General features: G+C 42.4%; 1 protein-coding gene across 2 annotated transcripts in view; it reads left to right on the top strand.

Annotated features, from left to right (window-relative positions):
- Positions 1-4,089: 4,089 nt before the first annotated feature.
- ZFAND3 (zinc finger AN1-type containing 3) overlaps positions 4,090-20,367 on the top strand; it is a 134,857-nt gene continuing 118,579 nt past the window's right edge. The window contains exon 1 of one of the 2 annotated variants that reach the window (XM_035560430.2): positions 4,090-4,217. In XM_035560430.2, the coding sequence (XP_035416323.1) occupies positions 4,147-4,217 (71 nt within the window). In that variant the 5' untranslated portion in view covers positions 4,090-4,146. Of the gene's footprint in view, positions 4,218-18,680; positions 18,787-20,367 lie in introns of those variants that run through there. The other variant, XM_035560440.2, reaches the window with a different exon arrangement.

Raw genomic sequence — 20,367 nt, forward strand, 5'->3', positions numbered from 1 at the left:
ACTTTTCAACCTCAGTAGAGGGTTTAACAAGAATGATCTTCCAAAAGAAAAGATTTTGCTATGAAGCATATCAGCCTACTGGAGAGGAATAAAAAGTGGTGATTATTTCAATCAGCTCAAGAGTCTCTCTAACAGATTGGCACCACATGAGTCACTTTTATCATTTTATGGTAATTTAGGTTTCAAGATGAGAAGGAAGATGTACAATACTTGTGACATTCTCCACCTGCTCTACTTCACGGTTGTGCACATGTATCGCAATCGGGCAATCATGTTTATACCAAAATAAACAACCCAAAACGTTCTGATTGTACACAGGTACAACTCTTTCTAGTATATATGAAGAAAGGGAACACTTGAGAAACAACGGTACTTAATTGTTGCTTCTAAATCTGGTAGAGTTCTGCCTCCTGATCCTGAGAAGTCTGTTACCTCATCTAATCCTGCATTGTGGCCCCACTGAGAATGAGCCCGAAGCACCTCAGCAAGAGGTAAAAAATCAGACTTCACCGTGAGAACATTTTCCTTATTTGACCTAAGTATTTCTTCCCTTAGAAACATATCTTTTACATCTTTTACTAAACTGTGTGTGTCCTGCTGGTAAATACCTTCCATGTTTGTTATGTAATCATTCACTGGTCAAACTGTAAACATTATATTTTTAAAGTATTTCATTGTCTGCAGACTACATGTATTTTGGTCGTTCTTCTCTGCATTCTGTGATTTTTCTGCAATAAGATGCCCAGAGAAAAGCTGCAGGGTGACTACAGTCTCATTAAGCATTACTACCTTCCCCATCCATTTCATGCATTCGGATAAGCAGAACTAAAATTACATTAGTTGTTTCTGTTGGCATAGAGTTAAATTGTTGCTCACTGCTCTTCTGACATAACCACTTTTCAAGTTACTTTCCTACTACTAAGTAGTTTTTTTTTTTTTTTCCCCAACTAAGTACATCTTTCCTCACCGAGGTTGAAACATGCCTTTTTATAACTGGACCATACGATGACTTTCTGAGTATGAATGTTCCCACCCCTATCCAACTAATGCCTTGCATAAGCTTCCTAGGTGCTGCTTATCCATTTGTTTGCACATGCTTGTACATTAGTTCAGAAGGTATCCAGGGCTTGGACTCTCTGGATGGAAAAAAAAAAAAGAATAAAGAAAATGTCAGTAATGAAGCTCCTCAGTCAGGGAGCCAGAGGCCTGGCTCAATAGATCTGTTGGAAGAATGGCTTACACACTCTATGGAGGTTGTGATGCCCTGTTCATGACTATATTAATTTTAGATCAGCTGAACCAATTTTCCCCCAGCCAGCTTCCAAAGAAGCATCGCACACCAGGACTTTCCGTCGCTGTGATGTTGCACTACAGAAACACTTTCTGGAGGTTGCAAATGGACTGATAAGACTAGAAGAAACATGACACAAACCAAAACATTTAAAGGTTTAGAGAAACAAGTTCAGATTAATGTAATAATTTTTCCAGAAGCAATTCTGAATGATACATCAGTAATTTATACCTTCTGCTACTTAAATAATATAGGAAATACCACAATTATTGAAAAACAGTGTGGCAGAAGTTATTCTTTAAAAAATTCCAAAATACTGTTTTAGACATAAGACATTACAGCACCAAGCACACATGCTCTTTCTGTTCTGTCCCAGAGTGTTGAAGTATACTAGAATCCTAAAGATTTTTTCCCCTTCAGATTATTCCTCCATAGGGCATCAGTATTGGGCAGAGCTGAATTGTTGTTGAGGTGTCTTCATTGTCATCGTGTTAAATATATACTTACTTCTTGTAATCCCATTATGTCTGAACTCATGTTTTTCTTGTGTTTAACTTGGAATGAATTACCAAACCACTATAGGATTTTTAAAAATCTGAATTGCTTCACAAACCAGAACTTGGACATTAAACCCAACATAACTTTACAAAATCAAGTTTATTTGGAATGACACAAGTGTACTGAGCAAGAAGACCACAGAGAATGCTTCTCCATGACATTTGTAACAGCTGAAAGCTGACTCCATTTTAATTGCAAATCATGACAAATGAACTAGCTATCAAATCATCTTTAAAAAAAGACAGAATGTACTGCTTAACCGAAGGGAGTTTACAGCCTCCGGTAGCACTATAGGTAGCCAGCACATAGGGGACAATTTTAATATTCAGTTGACTTACTGGTTTAAAGGGCTGAGTTAATGAAGCTGGGGCTATTTTGTTCAAGTACACACTTCTCTCAGTGCACTCACAGTGCTGCCTCAGCAGTGAGGCTCCTGCAAGAGCTGTGCCAAGAGGAAGCTCTCACACCCCAGCGCACAGGGTGCTCACTACGCAGCCACAGACTACTTCCAGAGGGCTGGCACCAGTTAATCTGTCAATGAAAACTCTCAACACACATCCCGTCTCCATCGTACCGCTTCGATCTTACACTCAGTGATGTTTTTGCTTTCAAAGTTTCTGCTGAGGAAGAGCAAGGTCTGGCTGAGCTACAGCCCGGCTGGTTCATCAACAGGGAGTCAGTCAGCCTGAGCCTCGATGGTTGTTGGATAAACCAACTGCTATTAGTGAGTTCAGTCACAAACCTCTCTTCAGAAGCAGCCTGTTTACTTGAGTTTAATTAAATTTCAACATGTAAAAAAGTTTTAAGCTTGTCTCTGTGCATTCCATGACTAGTTTCTTCCCTCTGCCATGAATTAATTTGATACAAAATTCTTAAAGATAGTCAATATTTAAGTTAAAAGGGTTTTGGCAGAATTAATTAGCTGTTCACAAAGACCTACATACTCCAGGATTTGTTAACAACATATATTACTTTCAATGTCAAACATCCTTGGGTTTAGGTTCAAAGTCAAAATGTAAGATAACACCACCTCAAGAATGTATTACAATTCCACCTGCATAATCACCACACCGGTATTTTTCCACATGCCATTTTCCACAAAGAGGTCAAAAGAGCGATTTCTGGCAGGGGGTTGGTGTTATTTCCATGTCACAGACAAAACCAAGGTACAGTAAGGCTGCGACTTGCCCCAGGCCGCTTGCTAAGCCTGCTCAGTAGGTACAATGCCCATTACTCAGCTCCCAAGTCCAGACGCTGGCATTCCTCTCTCCTTTCCCTTTGCAGCCAGCTGCCCAGCCCAGCGAGGTGCCTGCCGCCCATCTCTCTGCTCGCCCTGCTTCACCCCGGCCATTTCACCCCCTCTGGGGCCAGAACGGCAGGGCCACGGTGCCCCCATTCCCACTGCTGAGGCCAGCCCTCAGCTTAGCTTCCCCAGACAGCCAAGAACAGAACACAGGACAGCAGCGTGCTTTAGGAACGTGACCGTTTTTATTTCACAGAGAGGCGAACAGCAGGCGAACGCCCGCCATGGGGCGCCGCGCTGACAGCGGCCCGGCCCGAGCAGCACGGGGCAGGCCCCAGACCCCGCTGTGCCACCGGCCCACTTCCGCGTCGCGGGCCTATCGCGCATGCGCCGCCACGGCCGGCCGCCCCCCACCCCCCCACCCCCGTTCGCCGGCTGTACCACTACGGCGTAACGTGTGGGTGGGAGTGAACGCGGGGTAGAGGAGCCAGCCGGCCCTGAAAGGCCAGGCAGCCCCTCGTGGCCTCGTTACGGAGATATTCGTTCCCTTCTCGAGTGTGCGGGCGCCTCCTAAACTCGCTTCTCCCCTCATTCCCATCCCCGCTCAATCCCGTCTCCCCCCGGGGCAGCACATTGGTACAGGCCGCTCCCAGCTGATCCGGCGGCTCGGCGAAACCATCGCGCTCAAGCCAGGGGGAGGCGAGGTGTCGGGGCCGGGCCCCTGTCTGTGTGTGCGCGGGGAGGGGAGGGGAGGGGGGCGCATTGTTGAGTCAGGGGCCGAGCGGCGCGGCGGGGCGGACGGGCGCACCTCGCCGCGGCGGCGGGGGGGGGACGTCACAGCGGGCGGGCGGCAACGCGGGCCCTGCCGCTAGGGCGCGGCCGCCCCCCCTCCCGCGGCCACCCCTCCGCCGCCTCTCCGGTGGTGGCGCCCGGCTCCAGCTGACCGGCCTGGAATCCCGGCTCCCAGCCCCGCCGCCCCCCCCCTACCCCCCCCCACCGCCCGCCGCCGCCGCCCCGGCCCGGCCCCGGCCCCGGCCCCGCTCCCGGCCCCGCCATGGGAGACGCCGGCAGCGAGCGCAGCAAGGCGCCCAGCCTGCCGCCGCGCTGCCCCTGCGGCTTCTGGGGGTAAGCGAGGGCCCCGCGGGCCGGGAGGGGGCTGGGCTGGGCTGCGGCCGGGCGGGGCGGCGGCGGAGGGGAGGGGGGGGGGGGACCGGGAACGGGAACGAGCAGGGGAAGGGGCAGGGGCCGGGGCTGAGCCCTGGGGAGGGGCTGGGAGGGGGGGGGGCGGCTGCGTTGTGCCTCCCTAAGTGTGGGTTTGGGGCGGGGGGGGCTGCTTGTACGCCTCAGGTGGGGGCAGGCCCGGCTGTGAACCCCCCACCGGGCTGCCGCCGGGGTCCCCGGGCCGCCCCCGAGCCCCCCCGGGCCGCCCCCGTCTCTCCCCGGTTCCCCCCGCCCAGCCCCACAGGGAGCCGGGGGGGGGGGGGCGCTCCAGCTGCCCCCCCCCCCCCCCCCCAGGTCAAGGGGAAAATGCTGTGTAAAATGGTGGTCCCGTCACCTTGGGGAGCCCCACGGCCTGCCTGGCTGCTGGCCGGCCTCCTGTGAGGAAGGGCGAAGTAGGGCTGCTGTTATTTAGTCAGAGCTGGGGTAAAAATACTAAGCCAGGCCCTCGCTATCCCCCCACCCGCCCTAGGGTGCTGGATACGCTTCCATCGCTGATCACTTCTTGTATTTTAAATCAGACGTATCATGGCAGGTGGTTTGCTGCCAGACACACGCAGTCACAAAACGCCCCTAATATATATATATCCCAGAAACGTTAGTCCCTAACGCTCCTGCTGACGAAATGCTCGAAGAACACACGACTAAATAGACTTCTGAGGGCTCACCTGAGCTTTCCGCTTGTCTGTGGTTGTGCCTTCCTGGGATTTATGGCATGCAATGTAAGGTGCTCGGGGGGGGGAGTGGAGGCTGGGAGGAAGGAGATGCAATAAGAGTGATTTAGCGGTGTCGCTGTACGTGGGGTGCTTCCACTGGAGTGGCAGGATTTTAAATGAAATCCGTTTTCGTGAGTTATGAAAGAAATCATGAAGTGCAACATATGCCGTGGCCCTGCCGGGAGTGATTGTGCAAGGCATATTACAAATATACAGTAAATTGTTCTGTTAATTTCTGTTTTCTTAGGCTGCCATGTTTGGAACTGATGCTTTCTGCAGTGTAGTGGGGAGCAAGTTGCCGCTGTCTCTGAGGCAGCGCACCGACTCGTGTAACCTGATCTTGGCATGAGAGGAGAGTCACAGAAAGTTGAAAGTGAACTTTTCCTCTGGGCTGAACTTTCGGGCTAGTTCAGAGGGTTGTGATAATGAGACAAAAATCTGGTGCGTCGTGTTTGAGGATCTGGTTAATGGTGACAGGAGGCCCTCAAGAAAACCCATTGCCTTTAAAGCCATTACTCTTTTCTTAAAACCTACGTTTCCCTTGAACAATTATCAAAATGCTATTTCTTGCTCCCTTTCTCCCAGGTGCTGTTCAATACTCATTGCCAAGCTTTGTACCTATATTTGCACTTCAAAAAATGAGTAAATTGCACCATCAGCTTCCGCAGTCTGATGGCTTGTTGTACTTCTCTGTCTTGAAGAAACTTAAGTGTTGTCCTCTTCTTATTCACCTGGGCCTTGCCAGTGCTTGAAAAGATCTGCTGGTAAATCTGTATGGACATGCCCTTGTAGCAGCGTTGCACTGGCAGGAGTACTCATGGTGTCACAGTTTTATGCCAGCATTGTGAAGGAAGCAAGTCATGCTAGCATAAAGAGTTGTATGCCTCTGAATTCTGCTGCTCTCGGTGTCAGTTAAGGTTGTGCCAGCAATATGTCTTAAAGAGGATGGAGTCTTCTCGGTGACCTTTATGTTACTTTGACACTTGGAATAACAGGGCCATGCTTGCCTTTTCTCTGCAGAATTCTAGCATTTAATACCATGAAAAGTTCTGAAACTTGTAACTTGATGAAATAATTTCTATGAACTTTCTAAAGAAAGGCATGTAGAGGAATAGCTTTGCTTTGTTTCCTGGTCTGCATCAGTCCAGTGATGGAGAATCCTTGGATGGCCGCTCTTGAGTACGCCTGAACCACGCAGGCTGCAGAAGAGTTCATTGCCAGCGGGTCAGACCGTCGGGTCTAGACGTTACCCAGTACGTCTTGTGGCCGAGTGTAAAAGATAGTGTTGGGGCTTGGTGGTGGCGGTTTTGTTTGTTTTGTTTTGCCTTGATTTTTGTTTACTGCTAGCAGTACCATTTATGGTGAGATGAATACTTTTCTGCAGTAATCCACAAACGTAGCATTAAGGAAAATATTGAGAAAACCATTAAGAAAACCATTGAAGTAAGCTGTGGATCTGTTGGCTGAACTTTGCCTATTGATAAATAGTCATAAAGTAGCTCCTGAAGTACATATTGGTCTAGTGGTGGTATTCAAAGGGTAACAAGAGAGGACTGTACATACTATTGCATTAAAGTTGGAGGGATTCTTTTAAAATGCTGGGTTTTATATTAGAAATTCAGATCCCGTAGGTTGCAGGAATCTCTAGTGACTGGAAAACTACTAAACTCTTGATGTTTCAAGATCTAAGAGACTGAAAAATGAACAACTGAAAGAAGGACTTGAGTGAGCCTGCTCAGAACTTCTGAAACATCTGCTTAAGGTCAACAACTAATGTTTTCTTACCTTTTGTGGAAGATCACAGAAGCCATCCTTAAATCTTCTGCAGACTTCCCCTTCTCTTTAGTATGTCCAGTCTGTCATTTTTGCTCCAGCGAGGTTCAGATGGAACACGGAGATGATCTTTATATTTTTACAAAATCATCTCACACAGCCTCAGTTGGGCAAACCTCATCTGTATTGATTTATTTATGTAAAATTCACACAGCTTGCTGTTTGGAAATATTTTACCCCCTGCTCTTTCTATTTTTACATCTTAAACTTCAGTTAGTTGCAACTGTTTTGCTTTTTATTGGAATAGTTTTTGTGTATAAAGGTTGGAAAGGGTGCAGTGTGCAAGATGTTATTTTAGATTACTTCATTTAGAGTTTATGCTGTGCTTAGCTTCTCATTCTTATGATCTGGAAAAATTCTTCTTTTTCTGATTAACAGACCATGTAAATTTTTTTTTTCTTAGATGAGTGGATTTCAGAAACCAGTCTTTTCTGACATATATAAAATCTTCTGCTCTGTGTTAATAAATACATGGAAATATTGCAATATGTATATATTCCAGTTAAGCCACTTTGCTTATTAGAAATGAGGCATAATCCTTTAATGAACTTCATGTTGGCAGTTCCTCATCAGCTTCTGAAGGTCTCCACAAAGGTTTCACTTGCGTATAGCTCATCAAAGGGCTGGGGCTTTTACTATTACACTGTTAGATGCGTGGATGAGACTTGTGAGCTAAAATACTCCTTGGCTGGTAGAAGCGTACATTGTGAAGGAGCGAGTCAGAGAGGGTAATACTGCTGTGATTCTGTTTGTACCGTAGTGAATGCTGCTTGGTTTTCTTACGGTCCAGATGATGCCAGACCATCGTGTTTAGTGCCTTAGAACCAGAAAAGAAGGGAATATGCTAATGGACATAAAAGAAATGAATTCCATTCTTGAAATGGTGGCAACCAGCAGGAAGTTGATTGAAAACACAGTATGCTTAGTTTCATCTCATCTTATTTCTGGCACTATAAGGTACTGTAGTCAGCTGAAACTGATGGCAATGCTGTTTTGAGAACACGCCAGCAGGGGTTTTGCAGGATGATACCATTTGTTCTGCCTTCTCTGACACTGCGTGCATCATAGACGTGGTGAGGCATTGTGCCCCAAGCATTGTGTGCAGACCCAATCCAGAGTTTATTTCGGAGTCTCGATTTTCCAGTTACTTGTGTATCACCAGGGCCCTGCCATGCCAAACTGGCTCTTCTCTCAATTCTGTTTCCTAAAATTAAACGCTTGATCAAGTGGTGAATCATTTAACCTAAGCACGATTAGTTTACGACTATATATCACCAAAGCTTTTTTTCGCTTATATATATATACATATATGTATGTATGTCATTAGTTACTTACATGTATGTATGTGCCATTAACAAGCCTCCTCTTTGGCTGATCTTTTCCTTCTTTTTTATGGGTGATTGCAGCTGTTCATTCCATAGGAGCTCTCAGTGACTGTCCATTTATACTTTCTAATCTCACAGGCTGTGTACGTCATCCTCAATGAATAATGCCTTCATAAACCTAATTTTAAGTACTGTTGAAACACTCCATAGATGTTCCTAAGTGAGGCTTGATGAAACTGTAGAAATAGGCACCTTTCCCTCTAAGAATTAGTTTTTGCTGGCCTCGAATCATGCAGTTACTTAGGCTTTCACTTACTATATCTTTGGATCAGATGCTAGAAAAAGTAACAAAATTGGCAGCTTATGCAAGTCAGTGCATCCAGTCCCAAACAAGTTACCGTTTATTAGCCCTCGGTATTAACTGAGGTCTTTGAGTGCCCAGGGATGACACAAGTGCCTGAGGTAGCTGTCTGTGAATGGTGCTGTGCGAGGGGCAGGGTGTCTCTGCAGTGCTACTGATGACACGAAATGTCAATTCTTTCAATTGTGATACCTTGATTTGAATCAATAAATAAATTAATGATGCTTGTGTTTTAGGAAGGCTAATTCTTACTGTGCTGTACAAGACCCAAAACGTGTTTTTGTAAGAATAAAAGCTTATTTGCTTTTATTACTTTCAAGTGTGCTGTAATACAAGTAAAATTAACTTCCATAGAATTATACGAACGTTTATAGGCCATCTATTACAGTGAGCTAGAGTTGGTTTGAATCAGGTAATTAATTTGCCTGAAGTGGTCGTTATATTTTGTTTTGGCTTTAGCTTATGGCTAAAATACTTGAATTTCTTTTTATATACTATAAATGAACTTATTTAATGTTATGTTACATACTTGGGTGAAAGTGAGCGGAGCAGTTTGTAGTTAAAGCCATCATTAACTGCTGCGAGGTAGGTGTATTGCACAAATTGGAAGAAGAAATTATTTAACTAACAGAAACAAAAGGCCTAATGAGGAATTGGTCTAGTCACAGATTTTCCAAGGAAATGCTACAGAGGATGTTGAGAGACTTTGGAGAGATAATGACTTTCTTTGCTTGGATTTAAATTGTAGAAGATACTGAGAACTAGGAGACATGGAGAAGCTTCAATCCAAGGAGACAGCGGAGAGAAAAATTGGACTTTGTCATGTTCCCTGTTTGAATAACAATATACAGAATGAAGAACAATAATTTGTGAAGTTCTTGGGATTTCCCTCAGTCATAATACAACTAGCAGAGCATCTCAACTAAAGTCAAAAGGTAGACTTTTTCTATACAGCGAACAATTGCTTTTTGCAACCACATTCACCAGGAAGATATTCCATTTTGGATCGAGGCTTAGCTTTCTTTTTGCTGCAGAAGCTGACCTTTGGGAGTAGGGGTTACTGGCACTTGAAGTAAAAGCAGATGAATTGGATTTGATATTTTAACTGTAATAAGCTCTCTTCTAGGAATGTGAAAACAATGCTTTCTTTTGCAGTGCTTAACAGAATAGACAAAACAGAAAGGAGATTTTGTTATTTAATAGAAAACAGCTGTTCTGGATCATGCCAGAGATGCATCCAGCCCCGACTCCGACTTGGGTGATAAGTGATGCTAGGGAGTAAGTGTAAGAACAGAGCAGGCATGCAGCGATGCTTATCTTGGTATATTCCTCCTTTGCTTCTGGCAGTCTGACATGAGGCTGTCCTCCGTTTTATAGGTGTATGGCTTAGCAGGTCTTAATTATTTTTTTATGAATTTGCATAATGACTTCTTGAATCCTTACGTATTCTTGACCCTCACAACATCCTGCAACAAGTAGTTCCGTAATCTAGCCATGCTCTTTATGGGGGAAAAAAAAAAGTAATTGATTTTTTTTCCTTTAATCTTGCTGTGTGATAATTTTAAGGAGTGAATAAATTCAAACAGCTGGTGTATGAGGGTGTTTTGTTTAAGAAGATCCAAAAATAGGCCTGCTTGATTAAAACTGTCTGTTTACTTCTTCAGGGAAGCCAGAATTTGAGAAAACAAACACTTGCTTAAACTATGAGTTTATTCAAAATCTTTATATAAAATGTTGTAGAAATACTTCCTAATTATAGATCGATGCACTGCTAATTATAGACAGCTGTATCCAGCACCTTTTAATCTAACCAAATTCCTCAGTGGTCAGAATGAAATTTGGTTTCCTTCTGCTGCTTCTACTGGTGGAGCAAAGAGGGATGAAGCAGGTTTTGTGTGCTGCTTTTGGAAGCTTGGAGGAGTTGAGAGTAAAAAGTTGCTGTGTCTGTGTCACCGGTCAGGTGTCTGTCTTCATGTCAGTCAGTGTTGTCTTTGTTTCGTTTCTAAACTGTGATTAGCTGAAGGTATTAGCAGTGATTATTCCTCAGGTAATGCTACGAAATATCTGTCATGCTGGTAAAATGTTCAACTGTTGTATGGCTGCATAGATGTATCGTGTTTTGTGTATTGCTTCACTTCACTGAGTGTGCTTCAGGTTGTCCGGCGTTCCTAATGGTAAGTCCAGACTGTTTGAAGGTTATAACATAGGTATCGGTTTTGAGGACATCCTGCTATTGTTCTTAATTGCGTAAGCTTTAACCATTTCAACATCAAACTTCCACAGAAATGTTAATGTCGCTGCTGCGTGTCAGGCCCACGGAGCCCAACATGTAATATTAAAGCCTCAAAATGATGGAAGCTGCGCAAGCCAGATGCTTGTTTCCTTTAAGACGTTGAAATCGCAGTGATGCGAAGCATTAACTTCAGAGAGTGATCCATGATGGGTGTATGCATTGGCGATGTTTGGTTTGGACTTGAATATTTTCGTTAACATGCTATGCCAATTATTAATGGGTTTTAAAATTATTTTAAATTAGAAGTTTGTGTATGTAAATAAACACAGGCTTCTTAAGAGGCAGTTGGTGGAAATTATCGATGTGATATGTTTTCTCAGAGAAATGATGCTTATATTCTTTGAAGTTTAAAATGCTACAGTGCTCCTCTGTATCTCCTCAAATACACAACCCTGCCTGGCTCACTTTGGGTCTTTAAAGTGTTGGCACAGTATTTTGTGGCAGTTTTTGGACAATGTTTGACCTTGACTATGGTGAAACTCTTATCTGGATCTCAGAGAGAAGCTTCATATTCAGTTTAGGCAGGTAAATCAGAATGATCTGTTCTCTCCCCCTTCTTGCTCAGATGGCACTATAGATGCCCTTCCTGTCTGTTCAGTGTCGTCAGGGCTCACTAGCATGGACTCCTTTCTTTATTTTTGGAAGAAGAATTAAAAATCAGGCATATATGCAGCATGGATTTACTTTCCTAGTTGCCAGATTTGTGAAGGAACTTAGGTTTAAGCAGGGGTCTAAAATAGTTTTTTAACACTTCTTTTTAAATCATGTAACACAGGAGAAGTCAAATAGCTATGTATACGTAGTTGCATTTACTGTAAATTATTCTTTACCTGTGTACAGGGAAATGTCTTAAATGAAAGATTTTAATATTCCAAGAGTTGGAGACCCAAGACACTTGCAGTTGTCTGTTCAATTCCTCTGTTAACGGTATCTGAACAGTAGCGTCGTGGAAAGTGCAGTGATACATGTATGGAGAAGTTGTATTAGGAACTTGTGGATGGGTTTTTACATTGAATGGGTTCTCTGGGGTCTTCCAGTTACGTGCAGCGGGGACCTGCCCTATGCCAGGCTCGTAGGGGTTTGGTTCAGTTCCTGCCACTTAACCTGGCCACCGTACGCATGCTCTGAACTTGAACGATGTAGGTCAGTGTGAGGAAGGTAATTTTCAGTTTCCTAATGATGTAATATTTTCATTAGTGCGTTAGGGGAATTCATGTTTAAACCGTCTTTCACTGGCCTTATGTCATTTAATCTATATATGTTGGCTAGTGTTAGATTGACAATGTTTATTTGGTGCAAATTAGAGTAATTGTAAGTAATGAAAAAAATTGAATGGAGCTAAAACCCGGCTTTCTATAATTCCAATAAGCAGTCAGACAAACTGTGAGAAAGAGAGGGTTGGTGGTTACCACCTGTACTCTCTAACTCTGCTGATGTAGTGTGGTGCTGGGTGAGTTGTTTGAATTGGGGCCTGTTTTGCAATGTATACACTTCTTGTTTGAATGAAGAAGTTCTATTTAATTTCTAAGCACTTAAGATAGCCTCCTAATTGTGCAGGATCCAAAGCCACGTCCTCATGGACTTAATGTGACCTACTGAGATCAGCCCTGTCGCTGTAACAGCCGTGTTTTGATCCCTAATGATACGTTGGAGGTGTCTCAGGGGAAGTTGTGTATATAAGGGAGGTAAAATGCTGCCTGTTGGAAAGGATCCCTCGGTACTGGAGGCTGCGTTGTCCTTCTAACCGTTGATCAGATTGATTTTTGGTCAAAGGTACTATCAATATTAGTCTAGACTGTTGATAAATCAGTTGTGGGTCTTCAAAACTTTTCTTCAACAAATATCCAGTATTGCTCAATAAAATGCATTTTTAGCTAGAGAAAGGTGAATTTTAGGTCAGGTATTGCTGACAAGAGTTTAATGTCAGCTGTAGTAATGCTTGCTCGTTGTTAATGTCCTAGGGGGACTTTTTTAATCCTCTTCAGGGAACTAATGGACAAGAATGGTTTCTTAAACTGTCCAAGTGTTAACGCATGCTGAAGCTAGATTTCTAGTGTTGCCCTGAATCATTAACATATTAATCTATTCAAAACCTGATAAGTCCTATTTTTAGAATCAATTTTTGACTGCATAGTTCTTTGAAGGAGTGAAACATTGGATGTATATTAACATAGTATGATTCTGTAATAAAGGTTCCTTCCAATTTTAATTTTATCTTAGTCTAATTCAGTTTTTAATGGCAAAATTCTTATCGAAAATATTAGGATTTCATTTTTAAAAATGCTCACAATGTTAGGAGACTGAAAATACGGTAGTTCTTTGGAGCAGCTGAAATCTTTGGTTTTGTTTTTAGATAGGAGTGTGGAGCCGAGCTATAATTGATAAAGGGCTTTTAGGAATAGTCCACATATACTCAATAACTTACCTCATTAACCTAGGTGCTCATTCTTCTTTTGAGCTTTTAAAAGACAACAATTAACAATAGTATCCAAACACTTAAGGTTTCTTCAAGTTGGAGCTTTGTGATTAATACTTCATTGCAAAGTAATTGAAATTAAACTTGCCATGGAAATAATTAACTGAAGATGGAACAAATTGACTCTGCGTTTGATTTAAGGAAGTAGACCAACTGATGCTTGTAACTCCTAGTGTTGTCCAGTGCATGGAGTGTTTGTGATACTCTAAAATAGACATGCTGCAAGTGTCTTCTCTAGAACTAGTTAGAATTCTGAGTCCGTTATATCTGGAGGTGTTGAATGTCACTACATCCTCTTCTCTTCTTTTGTCTGTAGTTTGTTAGTACACTCATTGGTTTTATTTGGGCACTGGGCACATTGCTGTTTTAACTTCTTGCTTGGGTACGGTGATTCCAGATATATAGATACTGTTCCCCTAATGCTGAGTGCCATTCTCTTTTGTCTTCTGTTTATTTAATAGCTAGAAGTCCTTGGCATTGAAGTTTGTTGGACCATGTTTTTTCACATGCGTGTTTTCCTTCATTAATGAATCATGTATCACTCTTCATTTAATTCCACAGTGGTTTAGGAGCCTTGAATGAAAGACCTGATATAGCGGGGAGTGTTTACAGCTTCCCAAGCTCTGTCCTCTCTAGAGAGGTGTTTGTTTTAAATCAGCACTTGCTGTAAAACAACGCTGACCCGTTGACATGTTGTTTCCAGGGATATCCGTGTTGAAGGAAGTGTTTGTGGTGGGTGGAGGAAGCTTCTTTCAATCAGAAGAGTTGCTATGCAATTAGAAAAGCAAGAACCGCCTGCATTACACATCTGCAAGGCTCAGGTGGTTTCATAGCACGCTCTTGATGAAGATAGGACCCCATTATTATCCATTATTCTGTGATGCAGTGTTTCCTTTTGCTATTAATGTTCTCATGTGACTAACTCAGGCACGACCAGAAATCTTTCTGGTGAATAATTAACACTTCCTGTCCTGCACAAGTGGCTTGTAAAGACGGATTCAGATAGTAAAGGAAAAAACACCGTGATGTATGTCATTACATAGTAAGTTAAGCAAATGTGTTGCATCATTCTTTCAAAATAAAGTAAAATACTGGAAATTTCATCACTTACTGGCATAGCAGGAACTTGACTATTACAGGTTAGAATTCGGTTGCCTGAGCTGACATGTCCTCTGAAATGCATCTGAAATTGAGATAACTGCAATTGCTGCTTGCTTTTGTAACCACTAATTGGAAAGCCAAACTAAACAGCACTAGGCCAGGGCTTTCAGAAACTGAAATCTGCAGCTTTCAGACAGCGTAGCAGAGGTTGCTGTAGTTGTTGATTTCCTGTTTTGTGTGTGTCCTCAGATCAGTTTCCCTGCACATTGCTAGGTGTCGAGATGACAAAAAGTGATTGAGCCGCTTTCCTATTGGTGTTCTTTCTGTCATTATTATTTCTGTTGGCTGAATTAGTAGTGGGTTGCTGACTTCTTTAGCAACATGTTTGTTGCAAACTTTAGTACAGAAGTGCTTTTAAGTAGTCTTTATGTTGCAACTTTATGTGCATATAAATCTTGGAAGTTTATGTATTTACACAGCGAGAATTATTAATTTCTTTGCAATTTTTGATTAAAAAAAAAATAAAAACTGAAATGATTTGTCCTGAAGTAGTCATTATATAGTTAGTGTAGCTGATGACTTAACTGTAGCACAGAAGACTGCTCATACACATTTATGGATTTTGAGGATTTAAGTATCTTTTCTTTGAACACAATTTGGGCTAACTATGCTAGTAGTATTTTTCTTGATATGAATATCACACAAAATAAAAGAGAAGGTTTGGGGGTTTTAGTTAGTTTTGAGGACTACTTAAGGCCACTCAGCCAATAACTATTGCAGTGATTTTATGGGCCGTATATATTTGCACCACTAAGGTTTATGTGATAAGACTGGTGCTCCAAAAACAGGGTTGCTTCAAAAGCTTGTATTCTCTGGACATGGTGATGGCAGTTGGAGAAGAGGGTAGGGGGAATGGTGTAGATGATCCTTATCTTGGGTTTTATAGTTACTTGATTAATCAGCAGTGCTTTCCTTTCTTCTGCTTAGCTTTCTTGTCCCTTATCATCTGTGCAAGACAAATTCTCAAGGTAGATTTTACATTTTTATTACATCAATACCCAGCATGGAAAACGTAGACCAACTTTTTGGACACACAGTCTTCCTTCAGTATACGGGGAAGCTGCTCTGCTTTTTCCAAGTATATATCCAGGCATCGCCTCTGTCTCCAAAATCAGTTTTGCCTGTATGCTTGCTTATTATGGCTGCAGCAGCACTGCTGGTAGGAAATAGATGTTTTCTACCAGCTGGCTGGATAGCTGACCTTAGTTATTGCTTGCGTGGCTGCTGTCAGTTGGTTGTTTGTAGGTGTGGTTCAGAAACTGTTGTTTCTGCTACAATCAGCTAGCAAACACTGAATGTGGTATTACCTTTATCACAAAACGTATTAGCTGATAGTTCAATTTGTACCGTCTAAAGGAAGCTACAGACTTGTTTGATTCACTTTGATTCTGGTTGAATTAGTCAAATGTAAATGTTTTCTGTGGAAGTGTAGGTGGTGTGTTTTCCTTTCCCATAATGGAAAGAAAACATATCCTTATTTGAGTTGACTCAAGGAAAAGTAATGCTTAGATAGCAAGAAGGTCCGAATTATTTGTTTGCCAGGCTCATGTTTGAAGGGCCAGTGTGTTAGGTGAAAGTACTGGGAAGTAAGAGGGCAAGAAAATCATGTACATGAAGTTCATAGCGTACATATTTGCTATTCATTACTTTCATTGTTAGAGATACCTTTATTTGTCCTGTACCAGTTTCTCAAACTACTGTGGTGAAAGTGGAGAGGGAGGATTGTGTGCCCTCCTTACAGAAGGGGCCCTCCATGAGTAAAGGATGGAGAAGGTGCACGGATATTTGGTGAAAAACTTTTCCATGATTCTGCTTGACTTTTTTTTTTTTTTTCCAAAAAAAAACCACAACACTTTTTTTCTCTTGGAGATTAGAGATGACTGAAGAGGTATGACTTGATGCTGCTGCTTGCTTGCTTAAATTTTTTTAAATCCCTTTTAACTACTGCTTCTATTTAGGATTCAACGTTAATTTGACGTGGATGATTGAGCAGTAGACTTGCAGTGTACAGCTCCAGCCTGGGACAGTGATTAGGTGGTTAAAACTTGCTCGTTCTCCTTGTGTACAATGAGGTTACGCATAGCTTGGATGAGTGTTCAGGATGAGGTAACATTACGGGGCTCTTTTTTTTTTTAACCTACTGTTAATGATCCCTCAGTGCTTGGTTACGGTGCCTTTCCCTGAGATTACCGTCAGAAATGCCTCAATAGCTGATCCACCGAAAGGGCCTTTGCTGTTTGCTCTGCATGCGTGTGAACGAAATATTTAACTTGGCGCTGACTTCCCCCAGCCTGAATGAGATGCAGTAAGTGCGCTGATTGTGATTTATCCCTTCAGTCTCAATTAGCAAAGGGAAATTGTAAGGAGTTGAAGCATTTTCCCACGTCCTCTCTATGTTATTTCAAAACAGGAAAATGATGCGGATAACATAATGGTTTCTGTGAGTGCTGCGATACCCTTGGTTTTGTTCATGTAAATAAATGTAGGCTGTCTGCTCTAAACACTTACAAAACAGTAAAAGCTACCTTGTGAAAATGACAACTGCGAAGATTGCAGTTTGCGTTTGCATTAATCTGGATCACCGAAGATGGAAAAGCCAAAATACCAGTCTGTGTAAATGTTTCCTTCCCCTGTCTCAGGATGAAGGATTGTTTTTTCACTAGATGTTTAAAACCCTTGAACTTTAAGCAGAACGTGCGTGCTGAATGCTTTCTGTACTGGTAATTGAAATGCGATTGCCTGAGAAGCGGGAGTGTGCTGCGGGAAACATGAGAAAGGACCGATGCATCGCACAGAGGGTCTCACCCCAGCGGGGCGCCTGGCACCCTTCTGGAAAGCGCTGTTCTCTGCCGTGTCACCCATCAAATGGCGCACACAGCACCCATTTCTTGTGGCTAGCATGCTGGCATATGGTCCTTAAAGGCTGTGCGTTTACACCCGATGACTAGAACTGTTATAGTGGGGGAATGTGAGCTGCCTGCTCAGCGGGGTCTACCACCCCAACGGTGTTATGGGGGCCCCCAAAATGGGCTTTCGAGGCACAGCATGGGACAGGCCATCGCAACCTGCCTCCCAGGGAACTAGTTTAGGCTGTGACAAAATTTTGGAGGAGGTGGGAAGTGAGGACGGTGAAGCACATTCCCGTTCTGATTATTCGTTTAGTTTCCTTGCTACCTTTTCTTCCAAATCCTCGCAAGTAGGAAAGAAATACCAGGTTGTTTTATTTTTGTCAAAGAATAAAATTTACTATTTTGGGGTGACCTTGTTCTCGGCCCTCCAGCCATTTCTCAGAACTGCTATACTTGCATAAAGGCTTCAGTTACAAATTTGTAAGGAAAATGTCAAGTGGCTGGGCACAAAGTCTGATCTATCTTATTAATTAAATAGGCACTGCAAGCTTCTCCACATACTGTTTAAAATTCTTTAAAAAAAAAATCTCACCGCTTATGTGCAATTGTATTATGACAAAGCGTTTGGACTTTGAGAGAGCAGGTAACACATTGAGATTGTTCAAGATTTTTGAGATCCTGGTAATTTATTTTCTTAAGTAAGCTGCTAATTGGCTTTACATTGTTGAGAAGAGTAAGCTAATGCTTGTCTTGAATTAGTTGTATGAATCAACATGTTTAATTCTCATGTTTAAAATGCAAAAGTGAACTGATGTAGGTAAAGCTACTTGAATTTGGAGTTAGGATTTGTGGGTCACTGAGTACCTCAACAGATTGGCTATGGCAGAGTTGTTTCCAAGCAAGACTCAGTGCTCTTGATATCATGTTTGATTACTCAGCTAAACACCTCACTAACCGCCTGTGATTTAGCATGCATGATGTTTACCTAGTTGCATTTCTCATTACTTAGATGCTGAGAGGAGATGAGATTAGCAGGTTTTATTTATGCTTTGGCAGATTATTTTATAACATTTTGTTATATTGCTGCACTGCTAAGATTATAAAAATAATAGGATACTTTAAAAAACAAAAACAAAAAAAGCTTGGTTCTTTGAGCTTTTCCTGTCTAGTTGCTATTTGTTAGTGCTACCCATGAAAACCCTGCTTTACAGAGCTGTCGCAGAGACTGAAGTATAAGATAAATACACTTCTGATCAAAAGTTTGATTGTACTAAACCTAAATTTGGAACAGCAATATATCAGTCTATAACATTAAGACTACAGTATGAAAATATTTATTTGTATTTTGCAGACATGAGATGCCCTTTAAAATATCAAGTTGACGTTTTGTGAAATAATTCAGGGTGCTCTGCAGTACAATTGTTCAAAACCCTCAAATGGAATTGCCTCCCAGAGTAATTGGGTAAGAGCAGAAACGTGATGCGACATAGCTCAAGAAATGCCTGACATTAGTAGAAGTGCTGAAGACTGAGCTAAAACCACGTACCCACTGGTCAAGTAACATGGGGTGTAATGTGTTTCCTTGTGAATGTGGAGTTTGGTTTGGTTACTGGGAGGGCTTCTTTAGAGCAGCCCTGGGAGTAGCACAGTTGGGATCAAAACAGAAAGAGCTCTCTGTCTTTCATAGGTAACAAGGCAAACACAGTTCTTGTAATCAAGCGTCCTTCACTGAAAGTCCAAATATAAGAAAGGATTTCAAAGCATTTTAAATGGCTTGGGTCTCAAATCCCATTGACACTCAGGAGCATTTGGAAACGTCAGGTTGCCATCCATACGTACGTAATATGATCAGACGGTGATTGTGAGCTTGTAGGACTGAAGCCAAAGCCAAAAATGTTGCAAGTAACTTAGTGGGGTGATTGCTTAGTAGTAGAGTCAGCATTCGATAGACTTGTGTGTGTTGGCTTCACTTAATTGCATTTTCAATGTAATTGTGGAGTTCTTTTACAAGTATACATGCTCTATAGAGGAATAGTGCACCGGTTCGTAACAACTTTGAAACAAGTTACATAGTGGAATAAATAAGAGTTTTGCATTCAGCTATTTTCACCAACTGGCAGGACAGCAGAACAAAACATGCTGTTGATGTACTCGATAGGTAGCATTCAGCGTTGCAGTAAGACTTCAGAACATTTGAATGAGGGCATGCCATAAAACAGGCTGAATTACTAACCTTAGCTCTGTCCGCAGCTTGCACATGTGAACGTGGGTCATAAACACATTGGGATTTATTAGTGTTCTGTATGTCAATGGGAAGTGTTTTTGTTGTGGCTGTGGACAGAAATGTAACTATTTTCATTGTAGACATACAATGATTCCTTGGTGTTGTTGAGCAGTACTTTTTTGACTTCTTACTAACTCTTTTGTGTGTTTAATTACTGGCAGAAATTATCTTTTATATTAAAAATATTTTCCTCCCTAGTGAGATGTATCACTCCACAGTAATTCATTATTGTTCCTGCACACAAACTGTTCTGGGAGAAATAGGGGCTCAGAATTACATGAGCAATGCATTTATAACTCTGACCGATTCTGTAGCGTATAGCTAATTTTTGTGTGTCATGCAGCCTATTTCCAAATAGTTTTGAGTGGGGACATTCAGGTATTTGTTGTACTTCACAAACGTAGTGTCACTTCTTTTTGTAAAAGAGAAGGACTCAGCACATAAGGATTTTTAGAGCCCACGCAGTGGTCTGCAAGCTTAAGGAAAAATGTGGAAATCCGAGGTTTTCTATGTCTGTAATCCATATGTTCTCCTGTTTATGTACAGTCATGCTGTGCAGTGTTTAACTGTCTCATGAAAACTTTCTCCTGTCCTTAACCCCTTTTCAGGACATATGCTGTAACAGCATGTCAGGAGCCTTGGTGGCAATAGGATTTTCCCTGAACAGGGTAATCGAGTGTATTGCTTTAAGGAGGGAACAGGATAGGATTACTGAACCCAGTGGCAAGGCTCTGGGGAGCAATTTAGATGGTGGTAATG

This window comes from Cygnus atratus, chromosome 3, assembly GCF_013377495.2.
Source record: "Cygnus atratus isolate AKBS03 ecotype Queensland, Australia chromosome 3, CAtr_DNAZoo_HiC_assembly, whole genome shotgun sequence".
Classification (NCBI taxonomy): Eukaryota; Metazoa; Chordata; class Aves; order Anseriformes; family Anatidae; genus Cygnus; species Cygnus atratus.